The sequence below is a fragment of the Candoia aspera genome, chromosome 6 (genome assembly GCF_035149785.1).
Source record: "Candoia aspera isolate rCanAsp1 chromosome 6, rCanAsp1.hap2, whole genome shotgun sequence".
In the NCBI taxonomy this organism is placed as follows: domain Eukaryota; kingdom Metazoa; phylum Chordata; class Lepidosauria; order Squamata; family Boidae; genus Candoia; species Candoia aspera.
In genome coordinates, this window is record NC_086158.1 from 377,372 (window position 1) to 397,643 (window position 20,272).

Genomic DNA, 20,272 nt, shown 5'->3' on the forward strand with positions numbered 1-20,272 from the left:
CTTTATTGTGAAGGTTACGTCCCGAATCGTTTTGACAACATCCTGCTGGTGGAAGCTGCTCCCCGTGGGCGGTCCTCCCCGCTCCATCTTTTCCTTTCTCGTGCTGGCAGAGGAGCCGCGGGTTGCCTCTAAGTCTTTTTCTAGCCCTGCCTCGGTTTGCTTCCCCCCTGGCCCTGGTGGACGTATCCGGCTCTTCTAATTCGTTGAAGGAGCCGTGATGACCTTGGCAGCACTCTAAGCCTGGCACTCCCTGGCGTGCTGCGTGCGCCTTGCTAAAAGCCCCCAGGCTGAAGGCTGAGGGGACCTCCACATGGGGGCAGATGCCTCCCGGTCCGCTTGCAGGGGAGGGTCGGTCTCCATCTCCCGCTTAAGAGCACCCCAGAGGCAGCTGTTGGCCACCATGGGAGACAAATGCTGGACTCGGACGGGCCTTGGCCTGATCAGGTGAGGCTGCTCTTAGGTTCCCCAGTAGGGCCCAGTTTTGTGGGCTGTCCTGCTGGCCCTTGGCACAGAGCCCTTTCAAAAGCCAGGGGGCCCCTTGGAGCCCAATGACAGTACAGCCCCCCCTTTTCCCTGCCCAATCTGGGTGGTGCCTGGCCCTTGCAGGGTGGCTCTCACGCAGATGTCACAGTTCCTTTCTGCTGGTTGGCATCTGCCTGCGGCCTTTGCGTACTCTCCCACATGGAGGAGCTCCAATACCAGGATTAAGCACCAGGGAATTCCAGAGCAAGAAACCAGTCTGTTTCCCCTATGTGGATGAGAAGGGGGAGAGAGCAGACGATGCGGACCAGCCTTTCTACAGTCATGTGAAAAAGCACACCCCGTGTAAAGTTTTTTCTTTTTTAACGTATGTGGGCATATCAGTATTTTATCTTCATTCAAACAGTATATAAAGGTGATACAATTGAACCAAAAAATACCCCTCTGAAAAATGGACTTTGCAATCATTTATTCAATAAAAAATTAACAGATATGCTATTTCCTTCTATGGAAAAGGTAAATACATCCTTATTTTCCCCTTTGCAGAAACAACCTTAAGTAGGCATTTCTTATAACTGTCCGTCTCTGACATCCAATGGGAGAAATTTTTTCCCACTCCTCCATGTAGAATTGGTTCAGCTGTGTGATGTTTGAGGTGCTTCTTGTGTGCACAGCCTGTTTCAAATCAGCCCACAGCATCTTCATGGGATTTAGATGTGGGCTTTGACTTGGCCAGTCCAGAATTCTCCATTTCATTTTTTTTCAGCCATTCCTTGGTGGACTTACTGGGATGTTTAGGGTCATGGTCATGTTGCAAGATCCACTTTCGCTTACACTTCAATCTCTGACAGATGGTCTCACGCTATCCTCAAGCACCCTCTGGTACACTGGAGGGTTCATGGTGCATTCTGTGATGAGAAGCTGCCCAAGCCCTGATGGAGCAAAGCCACTCCAAGCCACAACATTTCTTTCATCATGCTTTACAGTTGGTGTCTGGTTCTTCTGGTGAAATGCTGTCTTTGGTTTTTGCCAAACATGTCTTCTGGTATGGTGGCCAGATAACTCTATCTTTGCCTCGTCTGTCAGAGCCCAATGTTCCAGAAGTCCTGGTCTTTGCCTAGGAGTTCATGAGCAAACTTTAGTCTTTCCCTGATGTTCTTTCTGGACAGCCTCGCTCCTCTTGCAGCACAGCAGAGCTTGGCCATTATGCTTGACCTTGGGCTACAGGTAGCTCTTGCTTAGTGACCAGAATTGGGACCAGAATTTTGATTCCTAAGCGATGCAGTCATTAAGCGAATCAGATCCGATTGTACAACCATTTTTGTGGCAGTTGTTAAGCAAATCACTGTGGCCATTAAGTGAGCCACTTGGTTGTTAAGCGAATCACGCGGTTCCCCGCTGATTTTTCTTGCTGGAAGCCAACCAGGAAGGTCAAAAATGGCGATCATGTGACTGTGGGACACTGTGACATTAATGCATAAATCATGTGACTGGGACACTGAGACATAAATGCAAACCAGTTGCCAAGTGCTCAAATCATGATCATGTGACTGCGGGGACACTGCGATGGTCGTAAGTGCAAGGAACAGTCACAAGTCGGGTTTTAGAGCCGTTAAGTCCAAATGTCACTAAATGAATGGTCGTTACGTGAGAACTACCTATAGCCTGCTCAACGCCAGGACCCACCCATCCTCAGTAGTGCTGACAATGACCCCTTCCAGTCCAGTGGGCTGCATGTGCTCCTGCCTAGCCTTGGTGGCCCCAGGGTTCTCTTCCTGCTTGCCACTAAAAATTGACAGCAATTTGCCAAGTTGATTGCTGTCAATTTCAGCTCAGGAGAAAAAGCGACTCACAGCAAAATTAAGTGTTGAACTGAAGCTGCTTGGTAATGTTTAGACAGTTTACCTGTCTTTCACTGAATTGAGACATCCACAGCTTGCAGACAGCTTTGCAATTTTAAGTTTTCTCACTTTGCTGCATGAGATTGTTCCCACTTGCAGTACTACTGTCTTGCCAATTTCATCTCTACCTTCATTGTTCTCAACTTTAACTTGCCAAATTAATCAGTCAAGTTAATTGGAATTGATTAAAGGACTTGATGATTGATTAAAATATAATAATGGATAGAGGTTTTAAAACCCTTTTTGTTTTGTGTCCTATCACTTTTTCATTCTGGCCCTCTGATCACCCCCCAACCCCTTGACTTTCACAAAACACACTTTACTGTGTTAAAATCTAGGGGCTGCAACCAGACACAATAAACTTGGTTAGTTTAAGCTTTGCTTCCATTCCTGTGTGGCTCAGCAGGTTGTTCAGCTCTCCAAAAGGTTCAGTTCTAGAATCACACACATTGTGTAAATGCTATTAAGTTGCTAGAAGAAAAACTGAGCTGCATCCACACATTTAACTTGGTGATTGAACTGACCATTTCCTGGGTTCACACCACCTCCTGAACCATAACAATGGCCTGGGATGGCAGAAAAATGAAATCACAAAAACTAAAACGATCCAGGCTTAGCTTCTCTGGTATTTTTCTGACTGGTGAAGTAGCCTTTGAGTGCAGTCCTCAACTCATGACCCAAAGCTGAATGTAGCCATTGGCCCTGAAAGGCTGCCTGCTCCCACCCTGCTTGGGGCTAGGAACCAGGAGATGATGAAAGCTGGCTCTGTGACTTTAGGCCAGTCCCTCTCTCTCAGCCCAACCCACCTCACTGTGGTGGTTGTGGGAAAAATAGGAGGAAAGAGCATTAGATATATATCCTTCCTTGAGATGTATAAAAACAATAAAGGCAGGATAAAAAAGTATTTTAAAAAACAGACTTGTGCACTCAAGCCTTTGGGTTTTTTTACTTTTAAAAATGCACCCTTCTTGTTTAAGATTTAACTGTATTTCTGTGAGCTGCTCTGAGCCACTGACAGAGCAGGTGGCAAATCTCTCTCATTACTTACTTAATTGTATATTTATATATATATTCAGAGAGAGAGAGAGAAAGCAGCAGACTGCATGGAAGGAGCATGCCTGTGACCTCGCCAGCTTTTTGGGGGTTGGTGGATTAGAAGTGCCCTTGTTGTGCTTGTACAAAAAGTGCTCAAGGGGTCTCTGGCTTTGTTGGCCTCTACCATTTTGTCAATTTTGTGTAGTCCAGGTGCTGCTGACTTTGGTCCAGTAAACACAGGCATCTCCTGGCGATTCTTCCGGATTCCTCTCTAGCAGCTTCATGTCCCATTTATTTTCTCTGGAACCTCCAGACTCCTGGCTGGGCTCTCCGGCCCCCAGAACTTCTGGGAAGAGGGTGCCAGAGCGCTTGCATCAGATGAAGCAGCCTGGGGAACTCGCTCTGTTCCCCCTTTTCTGCAGGAGCTCTGGGGCAGCCCCAGGCCTCTTCCACAGCGCTTGGCTGCTTCCCTGGCTTAAAAGAAAGCGCTGGGGGGCGGTGAGCTCTGCCTCAGCTTGGGATGTTTCACCAGGCAGCAGCTTCAGAACAGCCCTGCGTAGTCCTTGGGGACCCTGCAGCTAGGGTGGCACCCCACGTGCCAGAGGAGATAGGAAATCTGCAGCAGCTGTGCCCACCTCCCTCCGGGGCGCTCATCGGCACAACCAAAGCTCCATCCCGCCGCCAGCTAACCCGCCGGCCTGCTGGTCGCCCCCTCCCCTCTGCCATTGTGTCCCGAAGCCCTTCCCGGTCCAAGACAATAGGGGGGAAAGCGCCAAGGGAGGGCCCTACGGCCAGCCCTCTCCCTGCCACCCCGGTCAGCCCAAGGCAGGCTCGACTTCTGCCCCGGCGGCATAGGATGTGCAGGGCCGGGACAATGGGAGCCGGCCAGTCACCCTGGCCCAGAGCCCCACCTGCTCCCCTCGGCTTCCCTTCTGATAAGGCCCAGATAAGCCCTCTGAGAGACAATGCCAGTCCCGCTGTCTGCCCTCTGGGGCCAGGGTGGGGAGGGGGGCTGCTCCAGGGCCCTGGCCACCGTCCAGGAAAGCCTGCGGTCAGCCGGGGGGCGCTGGCCGGCCTGCGCCCCCCTCCCTGGCTTTCCCTGCAGCTTAAGCCACCGGCAAGCGGGTAGGGTAGCCGTCGGTCAATTTAGCCAACGGCTTGGTCGATCAGAGAGCCGCACTCACCCCCCCCCCGCCGGAACTGCTGACTGATAGACGCTGCCTGGCTGCCCCCAGCCCCTCTAGGCTCCCCAGTCCCCAGCAGCGGCAGCCTGGCACTCGCGGGCGGGCCAGCCTCACGACAAGATCCCACCCCCACGGGGCATAAATTGCGGCTGCAGAGCTGGGACGGCTTCGAGGGGTCCCTTGGGGGAATCCGGCCGCCCTGCTGACCTGCCTGGACGGCCCTCCGCGCTGGCGGGGCTTGCCGTGTCCGCGAGGCTGGCGGAGCGGGTGTCCGTCGGGGCGCTGCACCGGGACCATCTGGGCCCCGGCGCCTCTCCAAACCGCCGCCACCCAAGGAGCCCTGCAGAGGCCCCGGAGCGGGGGGGGCAGGGAACGGCCCACGGAAGTCCCCTTTTCGGGGGGGGGCAGGGCGGATTAACCACGCAGGCAGGGAGTCGCCCGCGGCCATTGGACCCCTCGTGGGGGGGTCTCTCGTGGCGCGCGAAACGCGCGGAGGGAGCCCATCTTTGGGGGCGTCGGTCGGGGCGTTCCAGGCGCGGCGGCGGAAGAGAAGCCCCGAGCGCACACCGTTTCTTGGGGAGGGGGCATCGCAGCCCCTCGCTGCCCCGCCCGCTGGGGGAGCGCCTCGGGGCGGGACGGCACCGACCGCCCCTCCCGCAGAGGCACGTGGGCGCTTCGGGCGCCCGGCTCGGCCGGCGCGACACATGACGTCACTTCCCGTCGCCGGCGAGGAGGGGGCCACGGGAGCCGGTTGGACGCGCGCAGCCTCGGCCGGGCGGGGCGGCATCGGCAGGTGAGCGCGGGGGCGCCCCCTCCCTCGAGGGGAGCCACGTGGGCCGCGGCGGGCCCGGAGCGCGCCGCCCGGCCCGGGGGCGAGGAGGGGCCGGCGGGGGCTGCCGGGGGCCCTCCGAGCGGAGAGAGCAGCGCCCCGTCCCCGGCTCGTCCCGGGCAAGGAGGGCTCCGGCGCGCCCGCCGGGAAGCCCCTTGGGGAGGCGCCGCCGCCGCCGCCGCCGGGCCCCTCTGGCGTCGCGCTCGGGGGCGGCCGGCTCGGCTGGCCGGCTGGCCCTCCGCGCTCCCGGCGCTTCCCGCGGCCAGGGCCGCCCGCCCGTGCCCGCCAGTTCGGGTCGGGAGGCTGGCGCCCCGCCGCCCGCTTCGGGCCCCCCCCGAGGGAGCGAAGGCCGGAGGGACCAGTCGGGTCTCCGTGAGTCTCGCTAAAAGCGCGGCCCCCCCGCGCGGCGCCGAGGCGAAAGGGCGCTGCCGAGGGCGAAGTCCGCGCTCCTCTCTCCGGCGCTTTCTCCGGGTGGGTGAATTCTCCCATTACCGGGCGGGGTGAGCTGACGGGGAGGCCCGGGAGAGGCGAAGAAGGGGGTGCGGGGAGAAGCCTTTCCCGGACCCTGGGAAGGGTTCCCTCCGCGGTGGCCTTCATCTCCACAAACCAGCGGGGTCACCCCTCGGTGGGATCGTCGCAGACCGGCGGAGGCTTTTCTGCTGCCCCTCGCCCCGACTGCTTTCCCCGGGCGGCCGGGGCCTTCGGGCTGCCTCTGCCGGTCCCCCTGCGGGGCTGATGGATGGGATCTCCCCGTCCCCTGGCAGCTTGCCTGGGCTTCAGGCTGGGCGGCCAGCGGCCCTTCCCCCGCCCCCCCCCCCCCCGCCAAGTTAAGTTGGGAATCAGGGACGGGTTGTCCTTCTTACCCTGGAGGACAGGCAGGTCTAAAGGTTTTGGGTGGAAGGACCTCCCCCTCGTCCCTTCGGACCCGCCAGGTGGGCGGCAGAAAAGGGCGATAGAGGAGGATCCCTGTAGCTCCGTAGGGTGATGGTGGAGTCCTGGGTGCCCTCTGAGCTGGGTGGTTTGCTTGCAGACGTGCCCTGCCCAACTAGGTGACACCATCAGGTAAGAATCCTGGATTCAAGAGACCAGACTCTCTTGGGCCCAAAGCAGGGTATTTTCCTTATGTACTTGCATCGGTTCTAATTGAATTCTTACGGTTACCTTGATGTAAAATCACCCACCCGCTTTATGAACCAACTATAATTTAAATTTAATGTATCAGATATGATTTTATGAGTAAACCAACTTGTATATTTTATGTTCATAAAGTAAGAATATGGCTTTGGGATTTGTAAAGCTGGTTAAAAAAAATAACTTTCCAAAGTTTCCCACCAAAGGTGAAACAGATGTGGGCACAGTTTAATAATTACACATGTTTATGTGAGAAAATATTGCTGGAAGACACTCTTAAGTAGTGGGAAGGTCCTTAGTTTGATAAGGAGTTTGCAAGGTATTTCAAACTGGTTCTTTCCAAAGCACTTTGGAGTAACAAAAGAAAAGAAAAAAAGAAAGTCCTGGTGGTGGTGAAATGGGAGGCATGAATCTTCAGACAAAAACAAACAGACACCACGTCTTGTTTTTAAAAATGGATTTAAAGCAGCTTTACTCCAATCTGCTGCAGCCACATTTTTGTAAGTTTATGGGTTCCTTACCAAGAGAAACCTGCACCATCTGTTGACTTCATGGCATTGTTCACCCAAGAATAAGGGGAATTAACACATCTTTTTAAGTTACTGACTTTCTTTACACAATAACTCCTATGACTGTTTGTTTTATGTTTAGTGGGATTAGTTCCCATGGAAGAAACAATTATGCCTTTAATCTAGTTATGTCCCTCCAAAAAATTCATTATTGTGGGTGTTTTACTTGATTTTTATACTTTATGTAACCCACTAAGAGTCTCAGGGTAGAAAAGTAGAACATAACTAAGAAAGACTTTCCACTCCCCTTTTTTAAAAAATCAGAATTGACCAGAACCTAGTGCAAAGCCATTTGTCTCTGTCTTTGTGACATAAGGCAACATTTTCTTAAGGATCATGCTGCATCTGCAGAGTTCATTCCATTCAGAAAATAAAACTTGAACAGCCATTTGGGGGGTTCTGGAGGGGGAATGACATTTGAGATTTGTTTTTTTTCATCATTTTGCATTCTTTCTTTTGTTTAACATGGCAAACTAAAAATACAGAACATTTTAAAAGGAAAAAGACTAAAACAAAACCCAAAAGAGAGAGAGAAAGATGTGTGTGTGTGTTAGTGTTATATTACATGACCAGTCTTAAGGAGAGAGTCCATATTCCATATTCCTAGAATTTTATTAGAACAGACAATGGTAATCTTGGTTAATGTAGCCAAGAATAGAGGGCCAGATTTGAAAACCTGTCCTTTAACAACAGGGTTCATCAAAGTTCTTTGGCTGTTGTTTTAGTCAGAGCTCTGGATTTAGAATTTCATTTCTGTCTCAGGCCCAGAGTTGAGTGTGGCAGCCTCCAATTCAGTCTAAGTTGAAATGGCTGTTTTCCAAACTGCCAGGCTGGACCTGAATCTTATCTTGTGCTGGTGATGCAAATCCCTATCTTAATTGGGGTGCAGGTCAGAATGTCTTGACACAGCAGATCTGCTTCCCATACCTGAGCGTGTATCATGTTTTGAAAGAATGCGCAATCTAGGCATATCTGTGGGGAGACCAATGGAACTACTCCTGGGTGTACATTGTACTGCAGCTGCGTGATGTCAGGCTTTGGTTGCCTGGTTTGTCAGCATAAGGTATCTCTGGCCTTAAATCTCACTTTCCAAATTAAATGCGGCATTTTTTTTTTTACAGATGGCAAAACCCATAATTATGTAAGGAATGCACTTTTTACCAGTGTAAATATTGTTTTAGTTTGATGGGTGCTAGATACAATGGTCTTCCTTAGGCCTAAACTTTGAAACAAAAGCTTACATTATGCTACAAAACCCAAGATGGGAAACGATAAAAAGGCACATTGAGAAGAGAGCTTTGTTAAAAAGTAGCTGGTATGCTTGTAAAATTTCCAGGTATTCATTTGGAGATGAAGTCATGCTGACTTCCAAGGGGCGTAAAGGGTGCAGCCTGGTTTGCCATTCAGCAGCCAAGTCTTTCCGGCAGCACAGAGGTTCCTCAGGGGGGTCCCACAAATGCTGCTCAGCACCAGTGTGCAAAGAGGTGGAAGGACAGTCTGGAGTAGGGGCTCCTTTAAAAAGAAGGCCATTCCATAAAATCTGCCTCCTCCTTGCTTATACACAAGGAGGATACCTCAGTGAGGGCAGAAATGTGCGGGAACCACTGTCCCTTTTTCAACAGGAAGAGGGAGACTATGCTCCTTGTGGGCTTCTCAGTGGCATTCGTTTGACCACTGAGGGAGCACTTTGGAGCCTGAGGAGGGGCACTTTGGTCATTTCCAGCAAATCCGTTTTATGGCTGTACCCCGTTACACCAAGTGGACTAGGCCTGCTGGAAGCTGAGATGGCAAAGTGCTTGTCCGGACTGGTGTTCTGATTCATTAATGCTTTAATGGCACTAGCTCTCTTGGCTCAGTTTTCTGGTGTGTTTTTCTTGTTTTGTAAGTGAATGGAAGTGTCAACCTTCTCATCTTGCACCAAAGGCTTGGATTTTAAGTTTCCTCTGAGCTGACTGCAAAGTGGGCAACCGGTGGAGCAGTGGTTGTGGAAAAGGCGTCTCCTCAAGTGGGGGGTTGGATCCTGATGTCAGATTTTGGAAGCCACTCAGTGGGGACAGGAGCCAGTGGCAGGTTTTGGGGGTTGGTTCTTCTCAAACTGGAAGGTTTCATCGCAGGAACGGCTGAGCGCTTTGCCACAACGGAGGCTTCCCTGATTAGAACTCCAGTGACACATCTCCTTAGAAATGTTATCGCTCAGAGGATGGGGACAAGGACAGACAGGGTGGCTGCTGTTGCATGACATAGTTCAGGTATTGTTTAAGCAAAATGCACACTATTTTTAGGTGCTCCAAGTAGATCTTGCCAACTTCCTCCGTGATTTCATCTGGCCTCCGACTCTTTGGCGAGCTGTGGGTCATGCGGGCCACTCTGGGAGGCGCCTTTCTTGGAATGCCTTTGGACGGTCCAGAGCTGGTATCCCGAGGTCTGAATGCACAAAGCACACACCAGTGTACTTCCTGAGCCATTTCTTTCAGGTTTCTGCTTTGCTGGGGGAGAGAGAGAGGCTCCATCTGAATGGAAGGGCTTCTTCCCTGGCCCAGTGAGATCATTTCAGTACTCCTCTTGGCTATTGTAGTGTGGTGGCACCTGTGGGCTCTCCTCTGTTCAGAAGATATGGATGGGGATCCCCAAAGAAAATGCATTGTAAATAACCCATTCTCTGCTTTAGAAACAGTTTGAAAAGACATTGAGTCATTCTGAAATCCAGACAGATGCCAGTTCTACTTGATGGTTTATGTGATGCCCACATGATGATCCCACAACATCTGTGCATAAATGTTATTTTCTCACTTCCATAGCTCTGCCTCTTCTAAACAGGCCCATGTAGCCTTGTGCAAAGTTACAAACTTCCTTTGTGAAGGCTGTTGTGCCTGCCCCGTGGAACACCCACCCTACCCGGCTCCCTCAGAGATCTGGATTGCCCTGAAGACTTAGCGCTTCCCTCAGGCACTGAGACAGCATGTCGCATGAGCTGTCAGGATATGCATGTGCTAAATTTTGATCCTGTGATACTGTTGGTGTTTATTTGTGGTTTTCTTGTGTTATTTCCTTTTTTTTTTTTTTGGTTGGATGATGATGATTTAGTTGTTTTTAATGTTGTCCGTGGCCTAGAGTTGCTTGGTGAGCGAGCAGCCATACGAATGAATGAATATAATTGCATCGGTAAGGGATGTGATGTGGTTGAATTCTGTGCATAGTTTTTTCCTGCATTGGCAGGAAAATTTCTGTATTGGTGCACTTGTCACAGCTTTTCTCACCAGAAGACACAAAATGGAACTTGGGGATCTGATCCCATGCTTCTGAGTCAGGCTGCTCTCCTTGAACTGCACTGGTCTTCCGAGCCCCACGATTTCTTCCATGTGGGAAGGTGTTCCATGAACTAGGAAGTGTGTTCTCTGGAAGTGTTTCTGTGTGTGTCAAGTTTGAATCCTTGGCAGTGGTGTCTTCTGACACCCAGAGGGGCCTACCACATGTGCTTTTCAGCCTGCTAACACCTCATCTGTATGCTTCTAAGAGAGCAGGTTGAGAGATAACCTTTTCCAGTAATGGCAAGAAGTCACATCTGTGCTGCATGCAGACTCCCCTGTAAATGGTGAGAACACAAGACCTGTCACTCTTGGCGCATTTTGACCAGTCTGCCGCATGTCCAGCCAAAGCCTGTTTTTTCCTGAAATGCTTATTCTGTTCTACAGAAGCTAAGGTCGCTCAGCTAAAGATGGACTTGAAAGCCAACGAACTTTTTCTGATATCGGACCAACCAGGAGGCACATGTACAGATTGAGCATCTGCCTATTTTGTTACGTGGAAATAAGAGTTGGGTGAACAAAAGTGAGTTCAGTGCCATGCAAATGGAGGTCTTAATAAACGTGTGGTAAAAAATGAAATAACAGTCATGTCATGAGTGGGTGCTGAATGAATGAGGACTGAGTCCAAAAGGGAGTGACCACTGGAGGTGGCTTGGTCATATGGGGAGACTGAAAATGCTTGAAGGGAGAGTAAATGCATTGAGAAAGAGATCTGTCAATTTCTATGACCGCCCACTTGCCATGCGATTCATTTTGGCTAACAAAAATGAATAACAAATAATCAACCCAAAACCTATAGCGTGCTGCGCCAAGGACAGTTCGTACATGCTACACGCTCTGAGGTCTTCAAGGCCTTTTAAAAGGCAGTCATCTGGACCTCAGGGAACCTCCGTTCTCTAGGGCAGGCCCAGTGACAGAGAAGCCCAGGAAGCTGGAGACAGGCGGTCCTGCTAATGGCTGGGCCTTTCATCCTGGGAGCCACAGAAAGAAAGAAACGAGAAGCGGTGGAAGTAAAAGTGGTTTGATAGACGGTATGGAGAATTTGTGAATGGTCTTGCGTTGAACCTGCTGCTCCTTTTTCTCTTCTTCTACTCTTGGCATAGCACTGTTTCCCCTGAAAGGGAATAATATGATGGGTACGTATGCAGGGATGTCCTATTTCTTGGATGTCCCCGTCCTGCGGGTAATACGTGAATCTGGGCCTGATCCTCATCTCCTTTCCTCTTGCAAACAGAGCCGCTCTCCCAGGCCCGTCTCCCGCAGCCCAACGCCTCCCAGCGTTGCTTTCCTCTTGGGCTCAGTGCCTTTCAGCGGCACGTCCGGTGTGCTGTCCCCGCTAGGTCTGCCGTAAGGTTTATTCCCTGGGGCGAGCGATGACAGCCATACTTCACTGCTAGCGCGTTGGCGCCTGTTCCGCCATTTTTGGGTCTTGCATTGTGTGCTCGCCCCGGTGCTGAGCACAAAGCTGCCCATTGTGGAAGCGAGGAAGGGCTTGGTCAGAGGCATAATATCCTCCTGCCTTTAGCTGGGGAGATAACATCGGGACTCCTACTCGCACAGCCCGCAGCCCCAAGCGGGCCATTTGTGTGCTCTGAATAGAGTGCGCTGCACCCACAGTCCGGGAGCTGCCGACACATCCGCCTGCCCCGTTCAAGCATGCCATTGTTGTTTTTGGTGGTTGTGCTCCCAGGCGAGCCGTGCCAAGAGCTTTCCTGATAAAAGAGTTGAAGCGCTTTGGAGACTTTCTTTTTTGAAGGTTTTGACAAAACAGTTCATTGGCAGGACTTCCCTTTGAGATAGCAAGGTGGCTATTAAGAGCCGGCTGCAGCGATAAAAAGCGGAGAGGATGGAGGGGAGCTGCTGGCGGTGAGAGAGTCCCCGTGCTGTGGGTTGTTCGGCCTCGCAAGCAGCCTGCCTTTCTGGCGCTCCCCCCACGCCTCTCCCGGGCTTTCATCCCTGGGGCGAGTGATACGGCGATAGGAGACACAGGCAGGAAGGGGTGGGTACTCGGCAGCCTGGCTGAAGCAGCGGAGGAGGACAGGACAAGTGGACCGGCAAGGGGCAGCTGGCACGAGGGCAGCTGGGGGCTGCTTCACCCACAGGGAGTCTCCTTGGATCCTTTCACCTTTGGCATCTTGCTGGGCAGGTAGGGACCAAAGTGGCAGATGGCAGTGCCCATTCTGCAGACCTCGCTTTCTTCTGTAGTTGAGGCTCATCAGCTGCCTGTTCTCTGGATCACTTTTCTCCCTTCAGCTTTCACACATGCCTGACGGTGAAGCTGCATTGCTTGCGAGTGCAAAATAATTTGGGGAGCCAAGCAAAGCTTTATTGCTTAGAAATGTGTTCTCCTTTCTCTGCCCAGTTATCATTTCTACGTCTTCTGAACTGGCGAGGTGGCTGGCACCACTTCCCCTTTCAGAGGGCCTACATTTTTTGGCATGTACATGTTGTTGTTTGGGAATCCACAGTGGAAAAATGTCCACTGAAAAATGGTGGCATGGGGTCTGCTTCCATGGTCTGAGTTGGGTCCTTCGCACTTGTTTCTTCTCCTTTTCTTTACCAGTATTTCCCCACGAAGGATCAGATAGACTAATTTTTCCCCCCTGTTTTGTTCCCTAGTAGTGCTGCTACTTTCTTAGGCATTGTTGGGAGTCTGGAACCTGCAGGACAGGAGCTGGACCAGGGATGTGTGCAAGGCTGGGAGATGGTAGCCAAGGGGTCAGCTGTCTCCTCATCTTGGCATCTGATATGTCCCTTGTTGTTCTGTAGCTGGTGATGGACAGCTGGGCAGTCAGGTGCTGCTCTGAAGCTTTTGCTTGGCTGCAAACTTAGATGAAACTAATTTATTAGAGAACCAGCATCTTTGGTCCGTGAAGCTCATGAGTATTTAATTTTATTTTATTTAGCCAACTTATATAGCTGTCTTTTCGAAATGACTCAGTTTGCTTTTGCTGGGCATCTGTGTTTCTGGTGAAGGCTTTGCAGAAAGGTTAAGCAGAGCAAGACAGAATTGGTAACCTCTCTCTCCCTTCCCAACATGGGCTGCCTGGTTGGGGTGCAGGGGCAGGAGAAATAACGTCAGGATAGAGTCAGGGCATGAGATCGTTCTCTTTTGGGATAACTTGCCTCCCCCTTTAAAACAATGTAGAAGCTAAGAATTAATTGTTGAAGGCATCCTTCAGTGGAATAACACAATGAGAGTTGCATCATCACCACCACCACCACCATCATCATCCCCTTCTCCACCCAGAACAGGTCAGCACAGGGTGGATTTTTTTTTTACTTTTTCCCCAAGGAGGCATTCTTAGTCTGTTGGATCTGGTTGGAGGTGACAGCAGTGTAGATCCTGAATCTGCATATTGGAGGGAGATGTTCTATTTCGGGGTCCAAATCTAAGTGGCAGGCTTTTAGCTTACTCAGGGTCAGGTCCTGGGCTGGGCGTTCCAGGGAGTTTAAGAGCTAAACCTGAGGTGGTGTATTTCCCTGCCCAGTGCCAGTCGTAGGGCCTGGGGCTGCGCTTGCTGGGGAAAGAGCAGCTGCCTCATAGCCTCCTTGGGGGGCTAGTTGTCCTTTTGGGAACCGGTGCTGGGCTCTCCTGTGGGTTTATTCAGTCTAATTCTTTGGGGGAGCTTCAGTTCCACCTTTTATTACAGAACTGCGATAGGAGAGGGCCCTAATGCTCTGCTGGTTCTGGGGGAAATGGGGAGGAAGAGGCTGACTGCTTGTTTCTCAAAGGTGGCATCCCAGCCCAGCCTACCCCCAGTGGCAGAGTGGGTGGTCGCAGCCTCCTGCCCTTCTGAGGTTGCTCTGAGCTCTGCTCCTGACCTCTAGCTGTGTGCAGAGCTGTTGGCAAAATGGGTATCCTTGCAAGGACCATAGTGCATTTACACAGACCAGGATGGGAAAGCCCACTGGGAGTGAAATCATAAACACTGAGGAAAAGTGTAAAAGGCCCCTTCTCATGTACAGAAGTTCACATCTGCAGTGCTCATCGTTTAACCCAGGATTATCTTGCTGCCTCCCATTTGTTTTGGACCGTAAAACCTACGGTAGCACTTGCAGCAAAGTCCTGTAGTTCTCTGCCACCATCCCTGTTGACAGCAACTAGGAGCTGAAGCCCAGAGCATCAGGAGACTGCCAGGTATCCGCCCATTCTTAGATTTGTCTTCTGCAGAATGGTCCTTGTCATCCAGGGGATTCTCTGCATTCAACAGAACAAGCTGGAAATGAGGGGATGCCTCCCCTTTGCTTGGCAGGGAGAGGAGAAAGTGGTGGTCCTCTCGGAGGCTGCAGTAAAGGAAGACCACAACAACTACACCAGGTCCCAAGGGGAAAAAAAGAGTGTGAACTGAGTGGTTCATGTTGGTGCTACGTGTGGCAAATTGCTTGTGCTGTCTAGTGGTAAAAGTGTGTGTGTGTTTGGAGAACTGTTATAAAAGCAAGTCAAACCTTTATGGGAGGTATCTGCCGTATTTGGCAATATTACATTATTTCCTGGTATGGGGAATCCACGATGGTGAAAGGTGGGATAAACACATGTACTTAATGTCTTGAGCATAGGAGCATACATGATCTTTGAGGCAAAGGGCAGTTTTGGGAAGCTGTGAGGGGAGGGGGGATTTAAGTGGCAGAGAAAATATCTGGGGAAGAAAGTGTCCTCGCAGCTGCTTTGGCTGGGTGTGGTTCTTTGGGTTGAGCTGGTTTCCATGGTTGACAGGTTTTGATTCTATTTACTTTAAGAGGCCTTTATTTCTTTTATAGGATTTATAGCCCACCTTTCTGAGCAGAAAGGTGGCTAGGAGCAAAATCTTTGCATGCTTTTAAGAACTCCACAGTTCAGTGTATGTCAAGAATTTCATCTCAGGGCGTGGCCACAGATCCGCTGCCCGGGCCCAGTGGTGATTTCTTCTCCTCCATGAATGCTCGTTTGCCGGTTGCACTGTGGGTGACATTTAGAGAGAATTATGATTTTTCTCCATGTTGCCCAGTTTGAGTGTGTCTGGGGTGCTACCAAGGAATGCTTCACGAAGGCCAAGGCAGAGCCGATCTTTGTAAACGTGTTTTCAAAGCTTCTTCCCTTTTCTTCTCCAGTCCAGGTTTCCTGTGACCAAGCTAAGAATTCAACACCATGGAAAATGAGGAAAACGTGCTTCAGGAAGGCGAAGAAGAGGAGCTGGTAGTTTCTTAATCCTGATAATTTTCCTTCCCCACCACTGCACAGCTCTGGGAGCATGCACCCCCACCCCAAGCTGCAGAAAATAGCAGAGATTAAAGATCTGGTGCAGCCATTGTGAGACTGAGTCCTACCAGGGAAGAGCCCACATGTTGACCAAGGTCCCGGGAAACCAGAGCTCAATGCGCCCTTAGCCATGGAAACTCCCTGGGTGACTTTGGGTCAACCACTCTCTCAGCCCAACCTACCTCACAGGGCTGTTTTTGGGAGATAAAATGAAGAGAGACAGCCATGGGTGCCACCTCCCAGGAAAGGGTGGGATAGAATCTCAGTAATGCCTCAACCAGTCCTCCTCCTTGCAGGCTATCACAGGGGCCTTGATGGCTTTATTCCCTCAAACAAAGTGCACCACTGTCAATGGGCAAATTGCCCCTCAGTAAGAGCTCCAGAAGGGCTTCTCCAAACCAAAACTCTCACCCCACCTTCACCCCGCAGTTTCCAGAGGCCCCCCACCCACAGAAAAAAGGCAGTCCCTGCTTGCAGGCCTAAAGGCCAGCTCACAAAGGGAAGCCCTTTGGGAGGTCCTTACTGTGAATGGTTCAGGGAGAGGAAGAGCCGAGCAGAGCAGTCCTTCAGCACGGCTGACGCATGGACAGCCTGTTCCCCCTTCCTCCTGCCAGAGCAAATGTTCAGGGATAGCAGTGGGGGCAGGGGGCAAAGCCACCTTATCTTGGTAGGCCTAATGGAGGGAGTCCCAGCTGGAAGCGCCAGGGACTGGGTGAGCCCCACTTGCAGAAAACTCCGATGAGCCAACTTACCAGTTGAGGCCACTGTGGAGATGAGCGCCCAGCTGAATATTTATTTAGGGCAAAGCCCCTCCAGGGCAGCTCCTTCATAACAAGAAAGGCAGAATCATTGAACCCAGCAGCTAAAGCTCATTTCCAAAAGGCTGGGCTTGGTTGGAAGGGCTGTGATGCCCATGGCCCTGAAGGAGTGTTGCACAGGCAGGCTGACCCCAGAAAGGATGAGGGGACATCAAGAGAGGCTGGGATGGCTTCAGGGCCTTTCAGAGTTCAAGGGAGCTCCTTTCCTTCTTTGGCCTTCCTCCCAGAGATCTGTGGCTGCTCACCTTTTTCAGCCGGACCTCTGGACCTTTTCGTTTCCACTTCTGGCTGCCCTGACTTTCCTTAGCATAACCATGACCCGCTGCCTTCCTTGTTCCCCCCACTGGACCCTTTCTGCCTCTGCTGTGCAGTTGGGGAGTTCCTCTTGGGTCTCACGGCCTGAGTGCCTGTGCCTGGTCCGTCGCTCTTGCGGCTCACAGCCCTCTCCTTGCGCCACCTTCAAATTTGGCCATGCCCCACAGATCAGAAGAGGTGTAATTCGGTCACTCGCTCTAGACCACGTCCTGTTGTCAGTTTAGCCCCAAAAGGGGCTTCAGCTGTTCACCTCCTTGCAGTGTTGTTGGTGGGGAGGGGTGGGGGAGCGGGGTCTGCTAAGGCCTTCTTCCTGGCTTTTCCCTGCTTGGCTGATGCCAAAATGGGGTTGATGGGGAGGCCAGTAAGACAGCTGCTCTTGCTGCCCACTGCACGAGAGCCCTCTGGACTGGCTCCATCTGGGCCAGGAGCCGCTCCTAAGCCTGAGAGAGCTGCCCATTGCCAGGCTGCGGGGAGGGAATTCCCCCCTCCCCCCTTCACAGCTGCGCTGCTGCAGCTGTTGGGCTGCCATGCTCTCCCTGGTCTCTTTCTGTGCAGAAAGTCTACGGTTACAACTTTTGCCGATGGAAGATGGTCTTTGTGGCCGGAGGTGTGCTGTGTTCGGGGGGCCTCCTCCTCCTGCTCCTCTACTGGATGCCTGAGTGGCGAGTGAAAGCCACCTGCCGAAGGGCTTCACTGAGACGCTGCCAGGTGGTGCTGCTGAGAACAACCGTAAGTCTGTGCCCCTGGGCGGTCGGCCAGTCAGTCATCAGCTTGAGCCGGGGCTGCGGACATCTTGGGTGGCTCCGTGGGCTGGGGCTGCTACCACGGGCTCCTGGCCCCAGAGTTGCTCGTAATTCCCACTGGGGGTGCTGCTCAGGCCCTCTGCTTCAAGAGCCAGCAAGGGGCTGGACTGGCTTGCCTTTCGCCCTTCTCCAAGCACGGCACACCCTTTGTGTATCCCATTTTTCCCAGCTGAAATGGTGTCGGTGTAGAACAAAATAATAATAAAAAGCAGAAAACTGTGCAGGATTAGGCTAAAAGAATATCAAGGCTGGGTTCACACAACATGCTAACACCTAAACCTGGGTTAGCAAAATGCAGTTTTTGGGCCATGTAAGTTAGTAACAGCTTACTACCCAAAGTGCCAAGATAATTGCTAGGTTCCTACACTCAGTCAAAGAGTTGAAGAGTCTTTGAGCAACAAGAGAATCAAGAGATTCAGAATAACAGGAAGGAGAAGAAGTGGTTGTGTTTTTATGACTTTGGAAACTGGCAAAAACTGCACCAAGTGACAGGTCGTGGAGAGAGAATACAGCTAGGAGGGTAATGTGAAGATTCAAAGCTTAGTAAATACCTGGATGGAGAGTTAAGAGAAATCAGCTGCAGTGGGCCAAACAGGAACAAGAGGATGGACTTTTGCAAAAATTCTTTAGAATTATCCTTGGTTTAGGCTCTGAATTAGGCCTCTTGGCCTAATCTGTCAGCGGACCCTCTAGCACCAAGCGCATCCACTGGGAGCTGAAGTGTGGTGGGCTGCCGTGAGGAAAGGCTCTCCCTGTGGGCCTCCCAGGCTGCCTCTGACCTCCTGCCCTGCTCTGGGGAGGCTCCTCCATGCCTCGCAGCCTCGGCCTTGGCAGGCATTGGCCCCGAGGGCTCGGCTCTGCTCCGCCTGGCCAGGCAGCTTTGAGGCGTTGGGGAGGGGTCTCTCAAGCCGGCCCGAGCAAGTCTGAAAGGGTCGGCAGCGGAACCCATGCTTGTGCTTCACCTTTGGGGGGGGGGCTTCTGCGTCTTGTTGGCGCTTAATGCCCATTTTGTCTCACGCGATGGGGATTCATTTCCAGAACACCTTCTCACAAAAGAAGTAGAAACCCACTCTGCCTCTTTTTCTTTCTCCCTTTTTCCGAAGGATGAATTCCAGACGTGGTTCTGCGCAAAGGTCTGCACCATGTCCTCCCTGGGGCACCACCCGTTGCAGGCCCCGAAGCGCCTGGCACCAGAGAAGGTGGCCAATGGCTCCAGCCCTCCTTTCTGCGTTGCTCCCTCTGAGGAGGATGGCAGCGCTTTGAACGGACTCTCCCAGGCTCACCAGCGGCAAGAGGTACTTGGGACTGCCAGAACGTGGCCCTGGCCCCCAAGAGCAGCTTCGGTTAGGCCTGGCTGGCCGGCCTCCTTTCGTGAGAGAAGGCCCATTTTCCCGAGGGGGGGCTTGGAATCAGTGCCGGCCCAGCTGGGAAAACAGCAAAGGAGTTCTGCTCCGTGCCCGCCTCTCCCATAGGCAGACCGACCCACAGGAGCGGTGGGGCAGCAGGTAGAAGCGAGCGGCACTGCTATTTGATGTTTAACACTGTCAGTGCTCAGTCTGCTTTTGCGAGCAGCCTCTGCCAGGTCTCACCCGTAAGTGGCCAAATCTTCTGTGTTTCTTGCCTTCCAGCTGCGCTATTTCACCCACCACAGCGTGAAGTATTTCTGGGATGATGTGATCCAGAACTTCACTTCCATAAAGTAAGACACGGACGCCGGTTTCCATCCCCAGGAGAGAGGCCCTGGCAGCACGGGGGGCTAACACGCGTTTGCCTGTCTTTCATGCAACCATCTCCGTTTCCTGCAGGGGTTTGGACGAATCTACTTCCTGCGCGTCAATTCACCAGGAGCACAGCACAGGGCTGACAAAAGAGATGCAGGACTACAGGTGCGCTTCGGCAGCGAGCACGGGGTTACAGGGAGGTCTCCCTGTCAAGGCAGCTGCTGTGGCGTCTTTGGGGTGGCATCGGAGGAGGGCATCCTCCCTTGAAGCAGCCACCCTCCCTCCCTCTCAGCCTCCCCCGGCACCAGCTGCTTCCCTGCCTCTCGCCCACCAATATTGCCTCCCCCTCCCCCAGCTCGGCTTCCACGTTCTCGTGGCCACCCAGAGAGCCCAGGTGTGTCTCAGGAGCCCCTGCAGGGTGCTCAGATTCTCCGTATTCCCCTTCATCCCACCCGCAGCCCTTCCTCCTTCCAGCTGTGTGTCTTAGTGCTGAGTAGCTGTCGGGAAGCAGCCGCAAGCTAAATTTATGCACTTTTCATCTCCTTTGGATACAGAAAGATATTCTACGGACTGAATGAAATTGCGGTCAAAGTGCCTTCCATTTTTAAACTGTTGATTAAAGAGGTAAGCCTTTTGCTGTGGAAGGGGGTGGGGGAACTGCTGCTCTTGGAAATATGTGGTGGCTAGCAATCACTCAGCTCCTCTGTCTCACACTGCCTGCGTGAGTTTCTGTGGGAATCGACTGACTTTATCTCAAAAAAGCAGAGAGTGTTGGGTTGTTAGTTAGAAAGTTCCAGAATCTGCGCTGGGCATATCTTCATTTGGTCAGCCTGTTTCTTAACGTGCTGTGCAGTCTAAAACAAGTTCCTGCTTGTTAACCAGAGTCCAGTGGCTCTGCTTCAGTCTTCCAGCAGTCTGTGAGCTGAGGATGGAAAGACCCCA

The 20,272-nt window shown here is 52.2% G+C and overlaps 1 protein-coding gene across 3 annotated transcripts in view; it reads left to right on the top strand.

Moving 5' to 3' along the window:
- The first annotated feature begins 5,295 nt into the window (after positions 1-5,295).
- ATP13A3 (ATPase 13A3) overlaps positions 5,296-20,272 on the top strand; it is a 42,552-nt gene continuing 27,575 nt past the window's right edge. For 2 of the 3 annotated variants that reach the window (XM_063306205.1, XM_063306207.1), the window contains exons 1-7: positions 5,296-5,393; positions 15,531-15,610; positions 17,362-17,535; positions 18,713-18,904; positions 19,238-19,308; positions 19,415-19,495; positions 19,885-19,954. In XM_063306205.1, the coding sequence (XP_063162275.1) occupies positions 15,563-15,610; positions 17,362-17,535; positions 18,713-18,904; positions 19,238-19,308; positions 19,415-19,495; positions 19,885-19,954 (636 nt within the window). In that variant the 5' untranslated portion in view covers positions 5,296-5,393; positions 15,531-15,562. Of the gene's footprint in view, positions 5,394-6,421; positions 6,492-15,530; positions 15,611-17,361; positions 17,536-18,712; positions 18,905-19,237; positions 19,309-19,414; positions 19,496-19,884; positions 19,955-20,272 lie in introns of those variants that run through there. The other variant, XM_063306206.1, reaches the window with a different exon arrangement.